The 20793-nt window shown below is 35.8% G+C and overlaps 1 protein-coding gene across 2 annotated transcripts in view; it reads right to left on the reverse strand.

Moving 5' to 3' along the window:
• The window catches only part of Heatr5b (HEAT repeat containing 5B), an 88002-nt gene that overhangs the window by 28293 nt on the left and 38916 nt on the right, over positions 1 to 20793 (reverse strand). For both annotated transcript variants that reach the window (XM_005390863.2, XM_005390864.1), the window contains exons 22-27: positions 19998 to 20142; positions 19321 to 19560; positions 18417 to 18668; positions 8609 to 8790; positions 5964 to 6032; positions 1238 to 1417 (exon numbers count right to left, since the gene is read on the reverse strand). In XM_005390863.2, coding sequence (XP_005390920.1) covers positions 1238 to 1417; positions 5964 to 6032; positions 8609 to 8790; positions 18417 to 18668; positions 19321 to 19560; positions 19998 to 20142 — 1068 coding nt within the window. The remainder of the gene's footprint in view (positions 1 to 1237; positions 1418 to 5963; positions 6033 to 8608; positions 8791 to 18416; positions 18669 to 19320; positions 19561 to 19997; positions 20143 to 20793) is intronic.

Raw genomic sequence — 20793 nt, forward strand, 5'->3', positions numbered from 1 at the left:
CCTAGGGCCTCTGACTCAGTATTTAATGCTTTTTATACAAAACTATGCCAAGCTTTGTAACAGGAGGGAATCAAGAAAACTAACTGAATATGCCAGTGTGCAGAGAACTAACTAAATAAAAAAACTTGCATGTTCATCAAAACACATGATGGTATCTGCACTTGAGAAATCAATTAATGGCTTGGAGAATTAAGGACAATTGTGAGTTTAAAAAAACAATAAAACTACAATTTAATTTCCAAGACAAGAAAAGGAGATAAATGGAAATTAAAGATATTAATTTCAAAGTAAGATAATAAAAATGGTTATCTTTTTCATATTCTACTTTCTGTCAAATAATGATAGTATAATTTGGGACTTGCATTAATTTGAAAAAGCCAATAAGAATGGCTTTTAAAATTTTACCAGTAAGAATGATCGTTTTATCAATATTAGCAAAAAGTACTATTTTACTTGCCTGAACCCAAAATGGCAGAATAATACAATAGTGGTACCCCCAAAAATATTCTATTTGAAACAGTTTGATACGTAGTCTAAAAATCAGAGAGAAAAACCAATTTCCATGATACCTTAATGAGCTCATGTTCCATTTTTTCGTGAAAGAAAAAAAACTTCACCCTTTTATCTCCCAAAATTACAGAGGTTCTTTATCTAAAAACTGTATCTCCTTTGTTGCTGCAAACTTTGAATCAGCAAATGCCTATTCAGTGGGCACAACCTGCTGATACCATGGAAACAGGAAAGTGAGAATGAGCTGAGCTGGTGAAGGACGGAATCAAGTTATTTGAAATACTGGAGGGCAGATGATAAGAATTGAAAAGCACCTGGAGAAAGGAATTTAGAAAACGTGAATTTAACACTACCTTATATTTACACTGGGGGTGTGGGACGCATACACACATGCTCTGGGAACCAAAGAGATAAAACCAGCTATTAAAAAACATCAAATACTCCTAGCCACCACCGTGGCAAGTTTCTTGAAATTTATCCAAACAGAGTAAAAGATTCTTAGCATAAAATATTTTCTGCTGCCTATATTTTTGTGTTTTTCTTGCACCCTCAATATTAAATAAGGAAAGCTTTTAATACAGAAGTTTTTAAAATATTTATCAACAGATCTTCAAAAAGTACTCCACACCAAGTGTCAGCTTTTAAAAAATGAAACACTTTTTACCAACAGGAGTAGAACATTGTCTAACAGACAGAGAAAGGGCTCAACACAATAGGCTGTGGTTACCTCCGCCCACGCCTTGAGGACAGCCAGTTTCTCCATGGTTGTGGCACTCTCTCGGTACAGTTGACTGGAAGATCCTTTTCCAGCTTGAACTTTGTCCAGAGAAGAAACAAGTAGATTGTGTACTCGGCGGAGATCATTGAGGTCACTGACAACTCCACTTCCAATCCATGTACTACATACCTACGTAATTAAAATTTAAAATTTTTGTGTATAAAATGTTACCATTAGCTGGGTGTGGTAGTGCACACCTGTAATCCCAGCACTTGGGAGCCTGAGGCAGGAGGATCACAGGAGTTGGAGACCAGCCTAGGCTATAAAGTAAGTTCAAGGCCAGCCAGAACTGCATAGTGAGACCCTGTCTCAGAAAGACCAAAAAAGAAAAAAGAAGTTACCATTAAGAGAAGGGAATAAAATGATTCTATTTCTTGAGGGAAATTCGCAAAACAAAACCAAGGAACAAAACAAAAAGATTACCAATGCTATGCTTTAATTTTTGTTAAAAATCAACAGCAAATATAGATTTTATTGTATTTATATAAAAACAATATTAACTTACTATCATGTCTCCATCATCTAACAAAAAATTTTAATCAAAATGATTTTCTATCCAAAATAATTCAGTCATGAATAGTATTTTTTTTTTTTTTTTTTTTTTTCAGACAGGGTCTCACTGTGCAGTTCATGCTGGCCTTGAGCTCATTTTGTAGCCCAGGTTGGTCTCGAACTCACAACAATCCTCCTGCCCCAGCCATCTGAGTGCTGGGATTATATAGGCATGCGCCATCACACCCAGCCAGTCATGAATAACTCTTCAACAAGATTTCTGCTTACCACAGGCAGTGTTATACTAGATGCTATGAAAAACACTTTAAAAGTAAAGGAAAAATATTGAGTCCTTCCCCTAAAGTAACAAAATACAAATTGAATGAACACATTGGAACATTACATAATGTGATATTACCTTAAAAACAGACAACAGAGTAATCAATTCCAACAGAAAAAATGGGAATGTTTAGATATCAGGAAGGTGTGTATTTACAGACATAGAGACTTACATGAGGAAGAAATGGCAATTACGAAAGCTAATTGAGATCAGAGATGATAAAATTTAAACTTCATGTAAAATGAATTCAGACTTATTCTGCAGACAATCCGGAGTTTCCACTGCTTCAGAACAAAGGCATGTGACTACTAGAACTGGGCTTTAGGAAAACTGCTCTAGGACTACAGAGACAATAAACAATGTACTTACTCAATTATTACAATATTACAATGTAGTACAACAGAAGAGGGATAAAATGGATCTCAGAATGGAATGGAATGGAATGGAATGGAATGGAATGGAATGGAATGGAATGGAATGGAATGGAATGGAATGGAATGGAATGGAACGGAACGAAAAAGGAGAGGCATCCAAGACAAATATGGAGGTAGAACTTGCAGTATATGGAAACAAACTAGATATTTTTAGGGGCTGCGGGAAAACAGCTGGAAAAATAATAATCAAAGACTGCCAAATTTTAATTGTCAAAGTTTCTAATTTAGCCAGGCATGGTGGTGCATGCCTGTAATCCCAGCACTGCAGAGGCTGAGGCAAGAGGATCACCATGAGTTCAAGGCCAGCCTGGACTACACAGTGAGCTTGAGGCCAGCCTGAGCTACATAGTGAGATGCTTTCCCAAAATAAATACATAAATAAGTTTCTAACTTGCACGAATGGAAAGGTGACACCACTGTTTAAGAGAGCCAACAGAGGAAAACAGGAAAGTTAAGTGGAGATGAGATAAGAAAGAATGATTTTGGTCCCAAACATTTTCAGATGCTGAATTCTAAGAAACTCATGAAAAAATACTATTCAGAAGGCAGTTGGAAACTTACGCCTGGATTCAGGAGGAAGTTTAGAGTAACTACATAAATTTAGAAATTGCCACACAACAGTAATAAGTAAAGTAATATTACTAGGTAAATTTTTTAAGAATAGTTTTTTTTAAAAAAAGAACCTGAAAGTATATCCCAGGGGAAACTGTTATACTTAAGGGACAAGTAGAACAAGCATAAGGAAATTGAAAAGAAAACAACTAAAAAGCCAGGCAAGTGCAATAAATAATGGAGCCAAGAGAAGAATTTCAAAAAGGAAGAACTGGTTTGTCTGACTGTACCAACTGCATCAACAGTAATTACAAATCCTCACTACCTCACGTGAAATCCCTGGGCCAAGATGTGTTTCATAATTCACTACTACTGGGTAAAGGTAACAAGATAAATGAACCATATTAAGGTCACACCTAGAGAAGTGTGTGGCAGTGTCCATAGTTAACACACAGATATTTCTGCAATAAAACATATTATAATCACTCGGAGACCAACACTAAAATCTCATGTAGCTTCACGGCAGGACCAAATGAGTACAGGCCAGCTCAGATTTTGCTCCCAAATAAATTATAAAAAAAGCTTCTCACTTTTAGAGCATTTGGGTTTCACATCATGTCTAATAGATTTGTGATGTTATATTTAAGTTTTAAAAGTTAAGAATACTTGTGTAAACAAATTTTTACTCTTAAAATCTTATTTTCAAAGAATTCAAAACTAAATTTAATAAAATAAGGAATTTAAAAACTGTTATCAATTAAGGACATACAAATAGCAATTAAGGACAGATAGCAAAATATACTAAATTTAAAGTGAGAAGACATTAAATATAAGAAATAGCTGTGTAAAATGTGGTAGAAAAACAACTAGAAGTTGGGAAAACTGTAACAACTGAGAATTTAGCACTACATGCTCCTTGCAAAAATCTAAGTACTTTCTCTAATTCATAGCACCAACACTGGAAACTGTAGATAATGCATTATAGATTTGATTTATGAAGACAGTGTGGCAATGACTCAGCAAAATCATATTCAGAGAAAAGATCTTGGACCCCACATCAACAGACCAATGAATGAATGTACATTATAAATTTTAAACTGAAATGAAATACTTAAGGATGCATATATATACATATTTTATTCTAAATCTGCTTTAAATGATGTTTTAAAATTTTGCTTTGTTTTTATTTGTGAGACAGGGTGTCACTATATAGTTTAGGCTGCCCTTGAACTCACTATGTAGCTCAGCCTGGCCTCAGAATCATGGCAATCATCCTGCTTCAGCCTCTCAAGTGCTGGGATTACAAGTGTGTGCCACCACACCTGGCTTTTATTTTTTTACTGACACATTGATTGAAGTCCCTGATTGTATCACACTGGAGGGTCTGCTCTGTAATATCTATTAGTTACTCTGATTTTAAGGACTCAAGGTGCTATTACTCCTGCAAATAGGCGGGGATACCATGTAAGCCAACTCCTTGCTTTCTCTTAAGGGTAGGCACTTGCAAACCACTGCCCCATCTATTTCAAAACCACTAGATCTGCAACAGAAGTAGAATCACAAATTTAAGCCTGCCACTGGAAAAGAAGAAACTGCTTATAGAATAAGCAGTTAAACTATAAAAGAAAGAAATTAAAACAAACTCAATGACCGGAAATTGTCATACTACTCATTTACAAGGTGAGGCTGTAATAGCCTTTGGTATTTTAATTATCAGGAGCTTAGCAGGAAGTTTTGTCTGCTTCAAATACTATGCTCTGAAACATGACATATTTATGCATCACTGTGTTTGTTCGTTTTTGTCTTTTGAGACAGCATTTCACTATGTGGGTAAGGGTGGCCGGGAACTCTTGATCCTCCTGCCTTAACCTCCTGAGTGCAGGATTCCAGATGCACTACCATGCCCAGCCCTAAATGACTTTTTGATGTTTTGCATTAATATCCCAAACCAGATTACCTAACCCCAACATTTGTACCTAATCCAGAGGCCTATCCCTGGGTTTTCTTCTCTCTCTGGTCTGCTACTGACAGGAAAAGTTATTCTTCTGAAGGCCATCATTAGGGTAGTAGGCTTCAGAGAAATACTTAGCAAAGGAAAGAAGTAGCAAACCATTCACCCAGTGAGAACAGTCAGGATTTCAAACGTATCACTGCAGAGGGCAAAACCTTAGCTGTATAGAGGTTGCGTGAAGCTTACAGGTGAATTCTAGACAAAAATGATGGACTACAGCCCTATACTCCAAAGAACCAGGAAGGGGACAGTTGCTTCTCTTCTCTTGGCAGGTAAAGAATCTGGTTTGCTGAAAGATTAGATCTTAATGCATGAATCCTTCAAGATGAAACATATGAAAAAGAAGACTTTACTAAATGTGTAGAAGAAGTGTTTTGGGTAGTTTCTCTGAAGATAAAATGAGAATAATGTTCTGGGATTAATTGTGCAATATAATTTCTGCATGTGAAAGTCTTTTTAGGATAATTTAGTATCCAGAAACTTGAAGAATTTTCATAACCTGTGGTCAAAATAATGTTTATTAACTAAATTATCATTATTATTTTTTAGGTTCTAATTATAGATGTGGTTATCTTCCATTTTTATCCCTCTTACAATTTTCAATTGTCTATTCATTTTTTGATCACATAAGAACTAAGTATCTCAAAGTTATGTCCTTAGTTATGATAATAACGAATATAATTAACAGCTACTATTTCATCTAGAATCAAAATGGAAACTGCCACTATTGTATTTCCAAGATAAAAATAAAAATCATTTGACTTTTCTTTCCTTTCTTGAAGTGAAACTCTAAGTATGTTTGAATTTACAGACGATAACTACAGAAAGCCTCATTTTTCTTCTTACCTGGCATGCTTTTGCTATTATATCTGATGGTGTATCTTGTGAGAAGGCTGGTCTCAGAGCAGCTCCCACCTAGAAAAATGAATAAAGCCCTTGAGTTTTAGAGATAAGTAGCAAATGTAAAGCCTCTTGCGTTTTTGGGGATGAAAACACATGAAACACGTCTCTCCCTTTGCTCTTTATCACCTTTCCCTTATCTCTTTTCAGTTTTAATAAACTCAGCTGTACCATTTTTCTTTGCTTTCCAGGAGGTCATCATATTAAATGTAGAGGAATGCTACTCCATTTAGGCAATTAATCTTGTTTCTTTTTCCTTTGTTTTTGTTTAATAATAAAGAAGACTTTCTGACAAAGTGGAAAATTATCAGAGATAACAAAACAACAAAAAACTACTTTTCTGCTTTTTTTTTTAAACTTCATAGGTGAATCTCATATAACTGGATCAATTTCATGAAATTAACCAAGCAGTACTAAAATTCAGTTACTAATAGACCTGAGAGATCATTTCACCTTAAAAACAGGTGCTTTAAAAAGGTTGTTCAAAAATATTAATTTGTATAGCTACTATATTAATAAAGGAATATGAGCCCTAGTTTTAAATATGACAAATCATAGATCCTTAGACATATCAGAATGCTGAATATAGCAATTAGATGTAATTAACTCCTGGGTTGATATTTCTTCCCCTATAACAGAGGTCAAGTCACTAAAGCATACCAGCAGTAGTTTGCACATGGATCAAGAGTCCCTCTCTAAACACACACAGCAACCAATTATAACCCAGGAGCCAGTACTGGATCCTGTACTGAAGGAGAAAGGATACTATAAAAGACTTTACTGGGTCCACTGACAATTGGAATGTGATGGCTTACATGAAAGTACATGGTCAGTGTTGAATTTCCTGAGGTAAATAACTGTTCTATCATTTCACTGAGACAATATTCTTGTTCTTTGAAAATACAGACCCAAGGGGAAAGCACATGATTTAAGTAATTTAATTTTAAGTGGTTTAGGAAAAAAATGTGTGTATTTTTTATTGTTGTTGTTATTCTTAAAACAAGGTCTCACTTATAGTCACTTATAGTATAGTCTCACTTATAGTATAGTCTTGGCTGAACCTTGAACTCACTATGTAGCCCAGGTAGGCCTCGAACTCATGGGGATCCTCTTGCCTCAGCCTCCTGAGTGCTGAAATTACAGGTATACACCACCACACCCAGCTAAAACTGTGTGTACTATGTGTGTAGAAAGAGAAACAGAAAAGGGTGGGACAGGGAGGGAGAAAAAGCAAGAATATTCAAATAAATGAGTCAAAATTAACAATGGATGAATATGAGCAATAGGCATGAAATAGTTTTTTGGGTTGTTATGCAATTTTTCTGTAAATCTGAAAGTTACTTCTACAAAGAAAATTTTTTTAAACACCTTCCCTCTTTTTAAATACCTTTTTTAAAAAAATCTATGAAACAAAAGCAAACTCTTACCTCTATCCAATTATCTCAGTGGAAGACCTCCACTAGTTTTTGTGGTTTTTTTTTTTTTTTTTTAATTAATTCTAGAAACACTGGAGGTTAAGAGCAGAATATATTTATTTGGGAAAGAAAGTTTCTGTCTGAGACAGACAGAAGGGGTCCTAAGTGGGCTGCCCAGAAGTAAACAATTATATGTATGTTTTCAACAGTCATTTGGGTCAGAAGCTATCACTTACTTCTTCATCTGTACTCACGAAGGAATGAATATGGAGTATACATTATGCCCATGTTTAATTCTGTGTGCATTTACACAACTTTTAGATGTACGACGCGTCTAGAACCAGCATTGCAGCACATGATGGTGAACCTTTTAGAGACGGATGCCCAAACTGCAACCCAAAATCTACTCATTTATCACAGTGGCAACAGTGAAATTAAACTTGAACAATGAAATTTTATTTAGAAAAAAACACCTCATACATTAACGTCTTTTGTCTTACGAGAAGACCTGCATGCCACAGGTTTGGCGCCACTGTTTCAGCACAATGACATTGAAAAGGTGTTTCCACCTGCTCACATAATATTGTTCAACCTTCACACAATCCCCCATTGCTAGGACTAATTTATTGTGCCTCCTCTGATAAACAAGGATATAAATCTCAGGGAAAACAAGTTTATCTTTGTCTAGAATAAAATAAAAATTATTCAAAAGTACACAGTTCTTTCAGTAATAATTTTACCTGCTGTTACTAAGGGTTAACTTATTGTTCAGTATCCAAGAAGATACTGCTTTTTATTTCTAAAACTGCTTATCAAGTCTTGGCACATAAAAATAGTGGCAGCAAATCCAGAGTACTCTTTTGAACATTCCTTTTATCTTTTAAATGGTATGGCTATTTATCTAAACACAAGACTGGAAAATTAGGCTGGAATTTCTATTCTAGTTTTACCACTGATATGTTATCACAACTTAAAAATAGTTATCACAATACCATGACACCATCACTTCTGTTGTGGGTTGACTTAAACTATAAAAGAGACAACAGTAGTAAAGATATGCATCCCACAAGAAAAATAAATTATAGTTCCAAATACATTCATCCAAGGAGTCTTCACTCCTTTAATAGTCCCTCAAAAGATTGATTTTAAGTTTCTAAAACAAATAGAAAGTCTCACATTAGCTTGATACTGCTCCAGAATCACATGACCTGGAAATTCTGGCTCAGGCACAGATGCAAATTTCTTGATAATGTCTTCAAGAGCCTGGAGCCCAGCCATTCGCAGCTGGTTGCTATGATCAGTTGCCGCCATGAATGCCATGCGAATCAGGTCAGAGAGATGAAGTACTAAGAGGTCATCTAAAAATAAAAATAGAAGGCAAAAAGGAAAGCTTTTCCAAAAATTAATGCTATAACATAAAAAATATAAAACACGTTTCTGATAAAGCACTTATGACCTACATGATGTGTTCTAAAAAATCAAAAATATTCTTTCAAGAAAACTCCCATTCATATGTGTGTTCGACCTGTAATAACAAATTTTCATATTTATTTTATATATTTATAACCAAATTATTAAAAAGTTTTACTGTTTATATGCATTAACTATATTACATAGTTTATGTTACATAGTTTATTAGGTTTATATGTGGTCCAAGACAATTTCTCCTCACTCAAAAAAAAGCGCAGACTGCAAGCTGCACATGCCTGTGAACAGTCAGCTTTACACAGTATGTTAATATAGGTGACTACAGGACTTTACAGTGCTAGTCACAAGAAAAATACTTGCTTAGCATGACTTTCCCAAACAAATTTGCAATTCTTTTAGAACAGCATTTAGAAGACTTTCACAGTAAAGGACCAGGCAGTAAATGTTTTTCGTTTTTATGGATAATATAACCTTTATCATAACTCCTCAACTCTGTTCTTGCAATAAAAAAGCAGCCACGAACAGTATATACAGAAATAAGTATGCTGTGCTCTGATAAAACTTTATTGGGTGGATTTGGACTTCAGGATGTCTGTCTATCCCTACAAAAATAAAATAAAACTTTGCAGTCAGGAAAAAGACCTTTTAACTTCATCCCAGAACAAATCCTGGTATCATTTAAAGAAACACAGCAAAATCCAGCATTAATATAAAATTTAGATTGTCTGACACTCAATAAAACATTATTAAGAAGGCAAAATTGTAGGGAAGTATGTCTCATAACAGAAAGAGAGAAAGACAGAGAGAGACAGAGACAGAGTCAGTAAGCAAAAAGAGGACTGAAAATGAAAGCAGTAACAAAATTATCTGACAGGGACTTTAAAACAGCTAAATATGTTTCTTATGTTCAAAAAAGAAAAGAGTATGAACATGATGAAGGAAGAAATGAAGAAACAAACCACACAGGAGACTATAAAATAAAATGTTTCAAATCAAAAATATACTAGATAAGATTAATAGAGACTAGATACTAAAGATCAGTGAATTTAAAATATGTAGCAGCAACAGTCATCTAAAGAATTTATCACTGTTATGTATATGTACCAACTCTCCAAGAGGAATATAATCATTATGTATTACTAACATGCACCAATAAAAATTAAATTACAAAAAATTTATCAAATTTAAGTACTCTTAAAGTTCTTAGCTGGAAACTACAAGACTCTGAAAATCTTCTGACCATCCATCAGTCTGTCCGTCCGTCCGTCCATCCTTCCTTCATTCCTTTATTGTACTAGGGATCAAAACCTGGGCCTCATGCATGCTAGGTGAGTGCTCTACCAATGAGCTAGACCCTCAGCCTTCTCAGTCATTTTAAAGCAGAGGCAATTCTATGACTCAATCTGATTGCTTATCAGCTACTATTTAAATAGGTTTTCACTGTTATTGTTGTAAAGGTTACAAGCATGTATCTTCAATTTTTTTTGAGGTGCCACCTAAAATATTAATTTAGAATCCTACATTTTAAACAAGTATATGTTGGTTTGCGGGTGGGCAGCAAGAGAAGAGAGGCAAACATCTGGCTGGAAGCCTACAATGCTTCCTCAGATAAGAGAGACGAAAACACACACCGAATTTTTAAAACATCATAAACTGCTGCCAGAATTTGGGAGACAATTTTCAAGACAGAAAGAAATGGATTAAAATGGTCTATTCATACTATACCAACCTAAAAGTAAGTAAAAAGATCTATTATTCCTCCTATACACTCTGTGACCCAATTCACAAAGTCTACGATTATCAAAAACTAACTCCTTCAACTGAGAGAGCTGCTTTCCCCAACTGTTTTCTCTGCTTTCAACCTTCCTCAGACACATCTCTTTTCTAAAAACCAAGAAGATGAACTCCTGAAGTCTGGGAATGGGAAGGAAGACTGGGAAGATCACAAACAGGGAAAGAATTATGGAGCTGGCAGAGGTTTACCACATTTAGGAAGTAATTCCCTATAGCTAAAACACAGTAGATAGGAAGATGGGTAGTTAAGGGAGCTACAGAAAGAGCCTGGAAAACATGCACTGGGTCAACAATTTTTGGTGGTCTCTGCCATGAGTGTTCAGAAATTAGAATGGTTCCTGTTTTAGACCCAAAGAAGAAAGCACACCCAACACCAGAATCTAAATGGAGAGCTATAAGATCCGCTTACCATGCAGCTATAGCTATGATGTACTCCATAAGCAAAGACAGAGAATACGACAATCAAACCCCACACAGTACCACACTGTGAGCAAATTCCAAATAGGGAGAGCATGCCCCTCTTTTAAGGATATGTTAACAAGTAAGCCTATGAAGAAAACATAACCAGAGAAAAGACAGATCCTAAAGGTTCAAAGAAAGTATTAAACTCTGAAAGCAATTTTCTGTAAAAACCAGAATAAAATTTACAAAATTATTTGGTATCAAAAGAATGTAAAAAAATCTTGTCTATTACTAAATAAAAACAGAACACCTTAAAGTATGAAATAAATATGCTATAATGGACATGGGGAAAATGTATAAAGGTTACAAGAACACTAAAAGGATACCAGCCAACTCAAGATTCACTATGGAAGCAGAAAAGAATAAAACATTATCAATGTGTAAATGGAAAACTTGGGAAGATCTCTAAGACATCACATAAAAGGACAAGAAGACACAAACACTGAGAAAAGAAAATAGTTAAGAAATAAAGAAAGCCATCCTAAGAATTGTGTTCATTCCTTAAACACATGTAGCAACTTATAATTCACACAATATACATTCTCTTGTTCCCTATGCTTGTAATAAATCAGTACAGTTTAATGTTGTCCAAAGATGTCCATATGCTACTCCCTAACCTGTGAATTTGTCTCTTCTCATGGAAAAAGGGACTTTCCAGATAGGATTAAGGTTATAGATGCTGACATGGGGATCATGTTAAATTACCCAGTTGGGTCCACTCTAACCATGTGAGTCCTTAAAATCAGAGCACCTGGTGTTCAGCAGAGAAACTCTCCAAGATTTGGAGTACAGATGCTAGAATATAGTAACATGAGAAAGAGAAGAAAGAGGGAACTGGCTCACTGGGACCCAGCAAGGATATGAAGAAGTGAAGCCCAAGGGGAGAGTGACGAGAGAGACCTCAATAAAGAAGAGGTGTCAAGCAGCGCTTTCTCCCTGAGCCTGCAGGGAGGGGCAGTTCTAACCTGCAGATGCACAGTGACTACCCCAGAGGCCTCCACAGAGAAATGCACCAGTGGAACAAAGCAGTGGACACAGTGGACTGCAGTGGCTGGTGAGTTATTCAAGTTCAGGTATTTCCCAGGACAGGGCAATTGGCCAGTACCCATGTTGGAGAGCAGCCAGCTGAGTCTGGAACTCAGCTGCAGGCTGCCTCCTTCTAGTGGCTCCCAGGGTCAGGGTGAGGTGGAACCAAATTCAAGCTGTCAAGAGGTCAAACAGCCAAGTTCAAGCAGGTTGGAGGCAAATTCTAGCCATCAGGATGCACACAGTGTTGTAGGCTGAACAAATCCAGTTCTGGCCTCATAGCCAGAAACCAGCCTGAACTTCAGTGGAACTAAAGACACAGGCTTGCAGGGATTATCCACTACTTCACCATACATCGAAAGCTGCCTTGCTGGAATTAATTAACATGGATCTGGACCCTGTCAGCTCACTTTGTTTACAAGTGACAGCAGAGACACCACTTGAAGTGTACATTTTTTTTATTTTCTTTTTTTCATTTCTTTTTTTTCACTTTTTTTCCTTGATCGTTTGTTCTTGTTTTTATGAATGTGAACATTGTTTCTGGTTCTGTGGCTGTTGTCCTGTTTTTGTTTTTATTTCTTCCTTCTTTTTCCCTCCTGTTTTCTTTATCATTTTCCCCAAGTTTAAATAATCTTCCTTTCTCCTCCAAATTTGCTTCTAATCTCCTCATCTTCTTCTATTTCTTTATTTTTTCTCCTACTCCATTTAAATTTTCTCCCAAAGGGATGTTTAATGTACACAATTTTCTGGTTTTGGATTTTGTTATATAACCATAAATCCAGCGCGTATGGCAAATTAATAGTTACCACAGTTTGTCATTTTCTAGGCTGTGTTTCATGCTATTGTTACTGCTAACTGAACTACTTTATCCAAGGTGATGTAATTATTCTAGTCAGTTGTTCTTCCAGGTATGCTGAGACTGAGATTGCCTTAAGTGTCATAAAAAACGCTACAGGTCAATGCCAAAGAAGCAGGGGCTAGGCCAAATAGGCAGCAATGTCTCATCCTCAATAAACTGAAGAGGTAGGATCTTGCAACAGACTCAAAACTCAAAAGCCAGCTACACCTGGAAGACATCTCTGAGTAGTCATTTCAAAAGGGTACTAAATACTAGCAATAAAGCTACTTGCTATGAGCAATTTACAGAGATAATTCAGGAATTAAGGTTAAAAAAAAAAGAAAATGAGAAGACATGTAAGAAAGATGTAAAGACCTCCAGCTCACCAGACACAAACCCAGGGAGCAGTAGGTGGAACAATTCAAAAGAACCCACTGTGACTCTCGCAAGTGGTAACAGTAGAAGTAACAAAGTAGATGAATGAGGTGTAGAAAAAATGAAATCAGAAATAATTTCTCAGATGAGTACACAGAGGGTGACCATAAAGAAAGACATGCTTAGTGACTCCAGAGCAGATACAGATAAAAAAAAAAAAAGAGGAGCTTAGGAAAATGATGGAAACCATGAATGCCTAACATAGGACAGAAATGGATAAGAAACATAGGAAAGAAAAATAACATAGGAAAGAAATCCATAAAACATATTTAAACAGATATCCAGATTAAAAATTACATTGAAAGTACAGCAGAATGAGCCAATGTAAGGACAGAACATCAGATCTAGAAGACAGGATTGCAATTAGCAATCATGAAAAGAAAGATTTCTTAAAAATAGCAAGGGACTATTAAAAAATCAATCCAAGAGCTGCTAGATGATGTAAAGAAGAATAATGTAAGACTGATCCAAGTCAATGAAAAAGCAGAAGACACTTCAAACAACATAAAAAACCTATTCACAAAAGCAATGGCAGAAAACTTTACAAGTAGGAAAAAGAATTTGACATACAGTAAGAGAAGCATACCGAATTCCAATTAGTCATGATAAAAAAACTACATCAGGCATATAACAGTTAAAATTCCAGAAATTCACCACTAGAACAGAATATTAAAAGCTGTGTGAGAGAAGAAAATATTCACTTATAAAGGAAAACCCATTAAAATCACAGCAGACTTCTCAATACAAACCCTCAAGTCAAGGAGAGCTTGGAGTGAAGTATTTTGGGCCTAAAAGAAAATAGCCTCCAACCCAGATTGATGTACCCTACAAAATTATCTTTCAAAACTGAAGCAGAAATGAGATACTTCCATGACAAAGAACATCTGAAGAAATTTATGACCGTGAAACCAGTACTCCAAAATGATTTCAAGGACATTCTAGAAAGAGATAACTAGGACTGCAACTCCATGAACCCCAACAGAATGAATCCATGAGGCAAGGCAAGTGATTAAACAGAGGGGGGGAAAAAAGAGAACCAACAATAGGAAAATAACATGACAAGGGTAAGTCAATACATATCAATTATAACCATCAAATAATAAAGTCACTGCGAGAGAAATTAGGGAAACGATACCTTTCACAATAACATCCAAGAAAGTGAAATACTTAGGAATTAATCTAACAAAGGAGGTATAACAGCTTTACATTGAAAACTATAGTACTTTGAAAAAGGAGATCGTAGAGATCAGAAAATGTAAAGATATCCCTTGTTCTTGGGTATGAAGAACAAATATAGTGAAAATGGCATTACTCCTGAAATTGTTATACAGATTTAATGCAATTCCAATCAAAATAACATTGGGATATCTCACAGAATTACAGAAAACCATCCTAAAATGCATTTGGAACCAGAAGAGACTTAGAATAGCAAAAGCAATTCTGGACAACAAAGGCAAGGTAGGGGGCAGATAATTCCTTACTTGAAAATATAATACAAAACTACTGTGATAAAAACAGCATGGTACTGGCCAAAAAGACAGACCTGAGGATCAATGGAACAGATTAAAAGATGTAGAAACAACTCCAGTATATTCAGCCACCTTATCTTTGACAAAGGAGCCAAACATGTTCACTGGAAGAAAGAGAGCCTTTTTTTGTAAGTGGTGCTGGAAAAACTCGCTTTCCACATGCCAAAGACTAAAACTAGACCCACGTCTATCACCATGTACTAAACTAAAATTGAAATGGATCAAAGACATAACTATTATAACAGAAACACTAAGTCTGCTGGAAAACAGAATAGAACTCTTGAAGACATAGGTGTAGGAGAAGATTTCATGACTAAAACCCCAACTGCACATGAAATAACACAAAGAATCAATAACTGGGATCTTATCCTACTAAAAAGTTTTCACACAACAAAAGAAATCACCAACAGAGTGGAAAGACAACCCACAGAGTGGGAGAAAATTTTAGGCAGTTGTCCTTCAAAAGACTTGTATAAGAACTGAAAAAAAAAATCCAATCTCCCAAATTTAAAGACTTAACCCAAAAACAGGCATCTGAGATGAATACACATTTCTCAGATGAAGAAATATAAATGGCAAATAAATATATGAAAATATGTTCAACATCACTGGCTATCAGAGAGATGCAAATTAAAACAATGCTGAGATTCCATCTTACTCCAGAAAGAATGGCTATCATCAAGAAATCAACCAATAACAAATGCTGGAAGGGCTGTGGAGAGAAAGGAACCCTTCTCCACTGTTGGTGGAAGTGCAGACTGGTGCAACCACTGTGAAAACTAGTATGGACACTGCTCAAAAAACTAGGATTAGAGGGGCTGGGGATTTAGCTCAGCAGCACAGCGCCTGCCTGGCAAGCGTGAGGTTGTGAGTTTGATTCCTGGTACCGGAAGAAAAAAAAAAAAAAACAAAAAAACAAAACAAAACAAAAAACTAGGATTAGAGATCCCATTTGACCCAGGTATTCCCCTTCTGGGTATCTCCCAAAAGAATTAAAAACATCATACCTCAGCGAAATATGCACACCCTTATTTATATATGCACCACAGTTTACAATACCTAAATCTTGGAAACAGCCCAAATGCCTATCAACTGAAGAATGGATAAAGAAGATGTGGCTTTTTTATATAATGGAGTACTACTCTGTCTTATAAGTAAACATAAATTTGAGGTATTTCTAGGTAAATGGATGCAACTTGAGGCCATACTCTTAAGTGAAATAAATCAGACTCGTAGGCATAAATATCATATTGTCTCATTGGTATGAGAAACTGAAAGAGTAAGTAAGAACCAAATGTATAATAGATATTGTGAAATGGAAAGAAATTGTTCAAAAAGAAAGAAGAACTAGGGTGGAGAAAGGGAAAAAAGAAGGAATGGAAAAAGGAAAAAAAAAATTTTAAAAGGGATAAAACTGGGCATGGCAGCACATAACTGTAATCCCAGCACTTGGGATGCTGAGGCAGGGGAATCGCTTTGAGTTCGAGGCCAGCCTGAGCTATGAAATGAGTTTAAGGCCAGCCTGAACTCCATAATGAAACCCTGTTGCAAAAAGACAACAAAAACAAAAACAAATAAAAGGATAAAATGGAAACAAAGCTTTGTAAATAGGGAAAGGAAGATGGGTTGAAGGGAGGAGAGGGGATTGGGAAAAAAAGCAATCAAAATATATCATGTATGAGTACAAATTCTCTATGATGAATATGATTATTAAGTATATCGAAAATGTACCCATAAACTTAACAAAAAAAAGAGTTAAAAAGCATCATACCACCGCAATACAAGCACAGCCATGTTTCTAGTGGCACAGTTTATAATAGCTAAATCTTGGAAACAGTCTAAATGCCCATCAACTATTGAAAGGATAAAGATGTCATTTTTTTATACAATGGAGTACTACTCTGCTATAAAGAAGGATAAGCTGGAGAGATTTGTAAGTAAACGGATGCGCCCTGAGACCATATTCTTAAGTGAAATAAACTGGACACACATGTTTAAATATAGCACTGTTGGCAGGCTGAGGCAGGAGGATCACTGAGAGTTCGAGGCCAGGCTGGGCTACAAAGTGAGTTCAAGACCAAAGTGAGTTCAAGACCAGCCTGGGCTGCAGAGTGAGACCCTGTCTCAAAAAGATAATACATACAGCATTGTTTCTCTGGTGTGAAAAACCTAAAGTATAATAAGCCAAAATGTTCTAAAGGACAACCTAGATGTGTAATAGATACTGGGAAATGGGAAGAAAATGTTCAAATGAGAAGAGGAACAAGGGGAGGGAAAGGAGGAAAGGAAAGAAGGGATAAGAAAAAAGAATACAAGAAAAAGTGGAAACGAAGTTTTTGTAATAAGGAGGGGAAGAGGGGTGGAGGGAGGGGAGGGGAATGGGAAAAAAGCAGCAGCAAGATATACCATATACAGGTATAAATTCCCTATGATGAATGTTATCATACACACACACACACACACACACATACACACACAGATAATGTACCAATCAAATAAAATTCAAAAAAAGCAGAGCACCTGGGCTGGGGTTGTATCCACAATATATAATAAAGGATTCAGTAAATATTTGCTGAATAATGAGTAGGATACTCATTACATACTGTACTTTGCTGGTATCCTGATTCAGATTCACATTTTAAACACTGTATACTACTACTTTACTTGTTGTTTGTCTGTTTTTAAAATAAATTTGGGTTCTACTGCTCTTCATATACAATAAAATAAAAGGAATGGCATTTTGAATTCATGGACTTCAGTTTTGCCAATACATAAAATTTGTCTTCAGGGTGACAGACAGTACTGGACAAGGAGTCTCTCACTGGATTATTCTTTCAGCTTCAATTCAGTGGGTCTCCTTAACTGTAAAATGAAGGTCTTTATCGGATTTGATGATCTCTTTGTAAATTCCATAACATTTAATCCAAAAGATATGTAATATAAAAAGTTTACAAAAGATAAAAAGTAGTAATTGGTTTCAGTAATAAATAACTTTCATCTTTTCAGAATTACCTAATAGGATTTCTGAAATCTGAGAGGTTGCTATCTGCCATGGCACTCATGAAATTTCAATCTCCATGGCCGTAAACTGCAGACATTCATTTTATTTACATATCTTAAAGTTTTACCATTCCTTTTACAAAACATTACCAAAACTAAGACAATGTACTGAGGAACTGCAAGTTACTGCAATCATCTTCCTAGGGCAAATGATTCAAATAAATAAATATATATACATATATATATACACACACACACACACAGAGATCTCTTTGTCTACACATTATTTCTCTTTGGATTACCTTCTTCAATTTTTTCCAAATACAAATGGATAGTATGTAAAGGGAACAGAAATTAAGGTAAAAGATAAGGCAATTTAAAATAAATTAGAACGGACTAAAGCATGATATACAGCCTTAAAATATCTCAAACCTATAAAAATATTTTGGGTAAAGTACTGATTGAACTTTACTTTTAGGGTTTCGCAGTTTAGCAGAGCGCGCCATGGCAAGATCAAAGTGGGCCTGGTCTGCATTCTCACACAAATGGATGATTCGGCACAGGCAATCAGCAGCAAACACTCGAGTGGCCCAGCGAGGTGCCACAAAAGGCTTTGACTTATCTTCCTCGCCTAGTGTTGTAAACATGGTATCATCATCCATTTCATCTTTCTTTTCAGATTCCTCATCTTTTCCACTACTTAAGGGACTTGCAGTGCTCATATCTACAATAAAAATTAGGAAAATTACAGGATCTCAGTAAAATTATGCTTTAGAAATGGCGTTAATTCTCACTCTGTAGAAAACAGAACTGGCAAGGTTTTTCTTTAAACAATCAAAAATCAAGGAAAGAATAACTTAAATTATCTTCATGTAAATTACATTTACCTGAAATTTCACGTACATTTCAATAGTTTTACATATTATATTGTACTACAGAGTAGCTGGGGATTTTCAGAAATGAAAATTTAAACTTTCAAAAAATTTTGAAATATATTTTCCAAAATACATAGGAAGCTTATTAGTTTATTTTGTAATTTAACCTTAATGTTTTTTACAGGGATTTACTGTATAAAGATGAAAAATTATCAGTACTTTTAAATATAAAATCAAATTTATATAAATGTATATTTCCATATCTATGTATTTCCATCTATATATCAAAAGTGAAACAGTTGCAAGGTGTGGTGTCACACACCTGTAATCCCAGCACTTGGGAGGCTGAGGCAGGAGGATCACCATGAACTGGAGGTCAGCCTGGGTTATATAAGAGAGTTCAAGGCCAGTCTGCACTACATAGCAAGACTCTGTTTCAAACAAACAAACAAACAAACAAAGGTAAAAAGTTTTCACTATTTTAAGAGCATAAATACATACCACTAGATGCTGCCAGGACATCTTTACAAAGCATTAGCCAATGGGAAAGTTTTTCTACTGCCAGTGATGAAAGCATATGGCCCAATGTGTCATGAATATCAGAACATAATTTTCGATCTGTTTCACGATCTAGCATTCCAAAAAGAAGTCCCTCAAGACCAGTTTCTGTTATGTTAACACCTTGATGCCGGCAATGAATATCGCTTCTAGAACTAACCCCCGGTGCAAAAGGATTGACATCTGAAAAATAATTTTTATGAACAAATTTCAATGGGATTTTGTTGTATGGTACAGGTCACGAGTAAAAGGCAAATCTTACAAATAAATTCACAATAGCAACAAAATCAGCTATCTATACATATAATTAACTACAATCAGCCAGATGTGGTGACACATGCCTGTAATCCCAGCACTTGGGAGGCTGAAGCAGGAGGATTGTCAAAAGTTTGAGGACAGCCTGGGCTACAAAGTGAGGCCAGCCTGGACAGCATAGTGAAAGACAAAGACAAAACAAACAAACAAGCAAAACTACGATCTCTAGGTTATACCTATCTTTAGGATTTGAATTTAATCTGACAATAAGGGTAAAACCCCAGTTTTAAAAATGATTATTCTGAGATGTTGAAAATATGAAAGTACTTAAACCAGAAAGAATGTTGACCAATGGAAGAACTTACTGCCACCACTGCTCTCTTTGTCCCCTGCATTTTTTGCCAGGCTCATGGCATATTCACATACTTCCGCTGCTTCTCGCTGTGCAAGTTGTCGGAGACAAGCCACAGCTGCTCGTCGAAGTAACAAATGGGAACTACATAAATGAACCTGTAAAGCATAACAATTCCAGGCACTTTTTAAACAGTAATTCTTTAATCTTGCTTGCCTAATGAATACGAGTGCTTTACTTGGGCTCCTCATTTACCTCGATTATTTAAAATATAGTCAACAGTGGAATTTTAGCAAAATAACACCAGTAAGATAAAAAATGTTACAGAGAAAATGGCTGTGCCAAGATCTATGCACTAAGACTCATACCATATAGTTAGATGAAAATATAGAAGGATCTTTTGCACGTCTTATTTTACACATGGTCCTACTGAAGTCTGTTTGCTGAATTTTTTAAGCGCATGGAAACAAATATAGTGAACGAATAGTGAAGCTGCAGAATACGTGGTAAGGAGTTAAAGCAAAAGAGTGTGTGTACTAAAATGAAAAAACAAAATGAAGTAAATATAAACATCTGAAAAGAGCCGCAAATGGGACCTTTCCTTACAGATTTTTTTTCCATCTGAAATGTCCCTGAAAGGACCAATATAGTACAATCTAAAAGACAAAGTAAAACTTAAAAAACAGCACAGCAAAACAATTAAGAACACAGGCTCAGCTGGGCATGGTGGCATATCCCTGTAATCCCACTGCTCAGGAGGCTGAAGCAGGAGGATCATCGTGAGTTCAAGGCCAGCCTGGGCTCCATAG

This window comes from Chinchilla lanigera, unplaced genomic scaffold, assembly GCF_000276665.1.
Source record: "Chinchilla lanigera isolate Chin_1 unplaced genomic scaffold, ChiLan1.0 scaffold00040, whole genome shotgun sequence".
Lineage (NCBI taxonomy): Eukaryota > Metazoa > Chordata > Mammalia > Rodentia > Chinchillidae > Chinchilla > Chinchilla lanigera.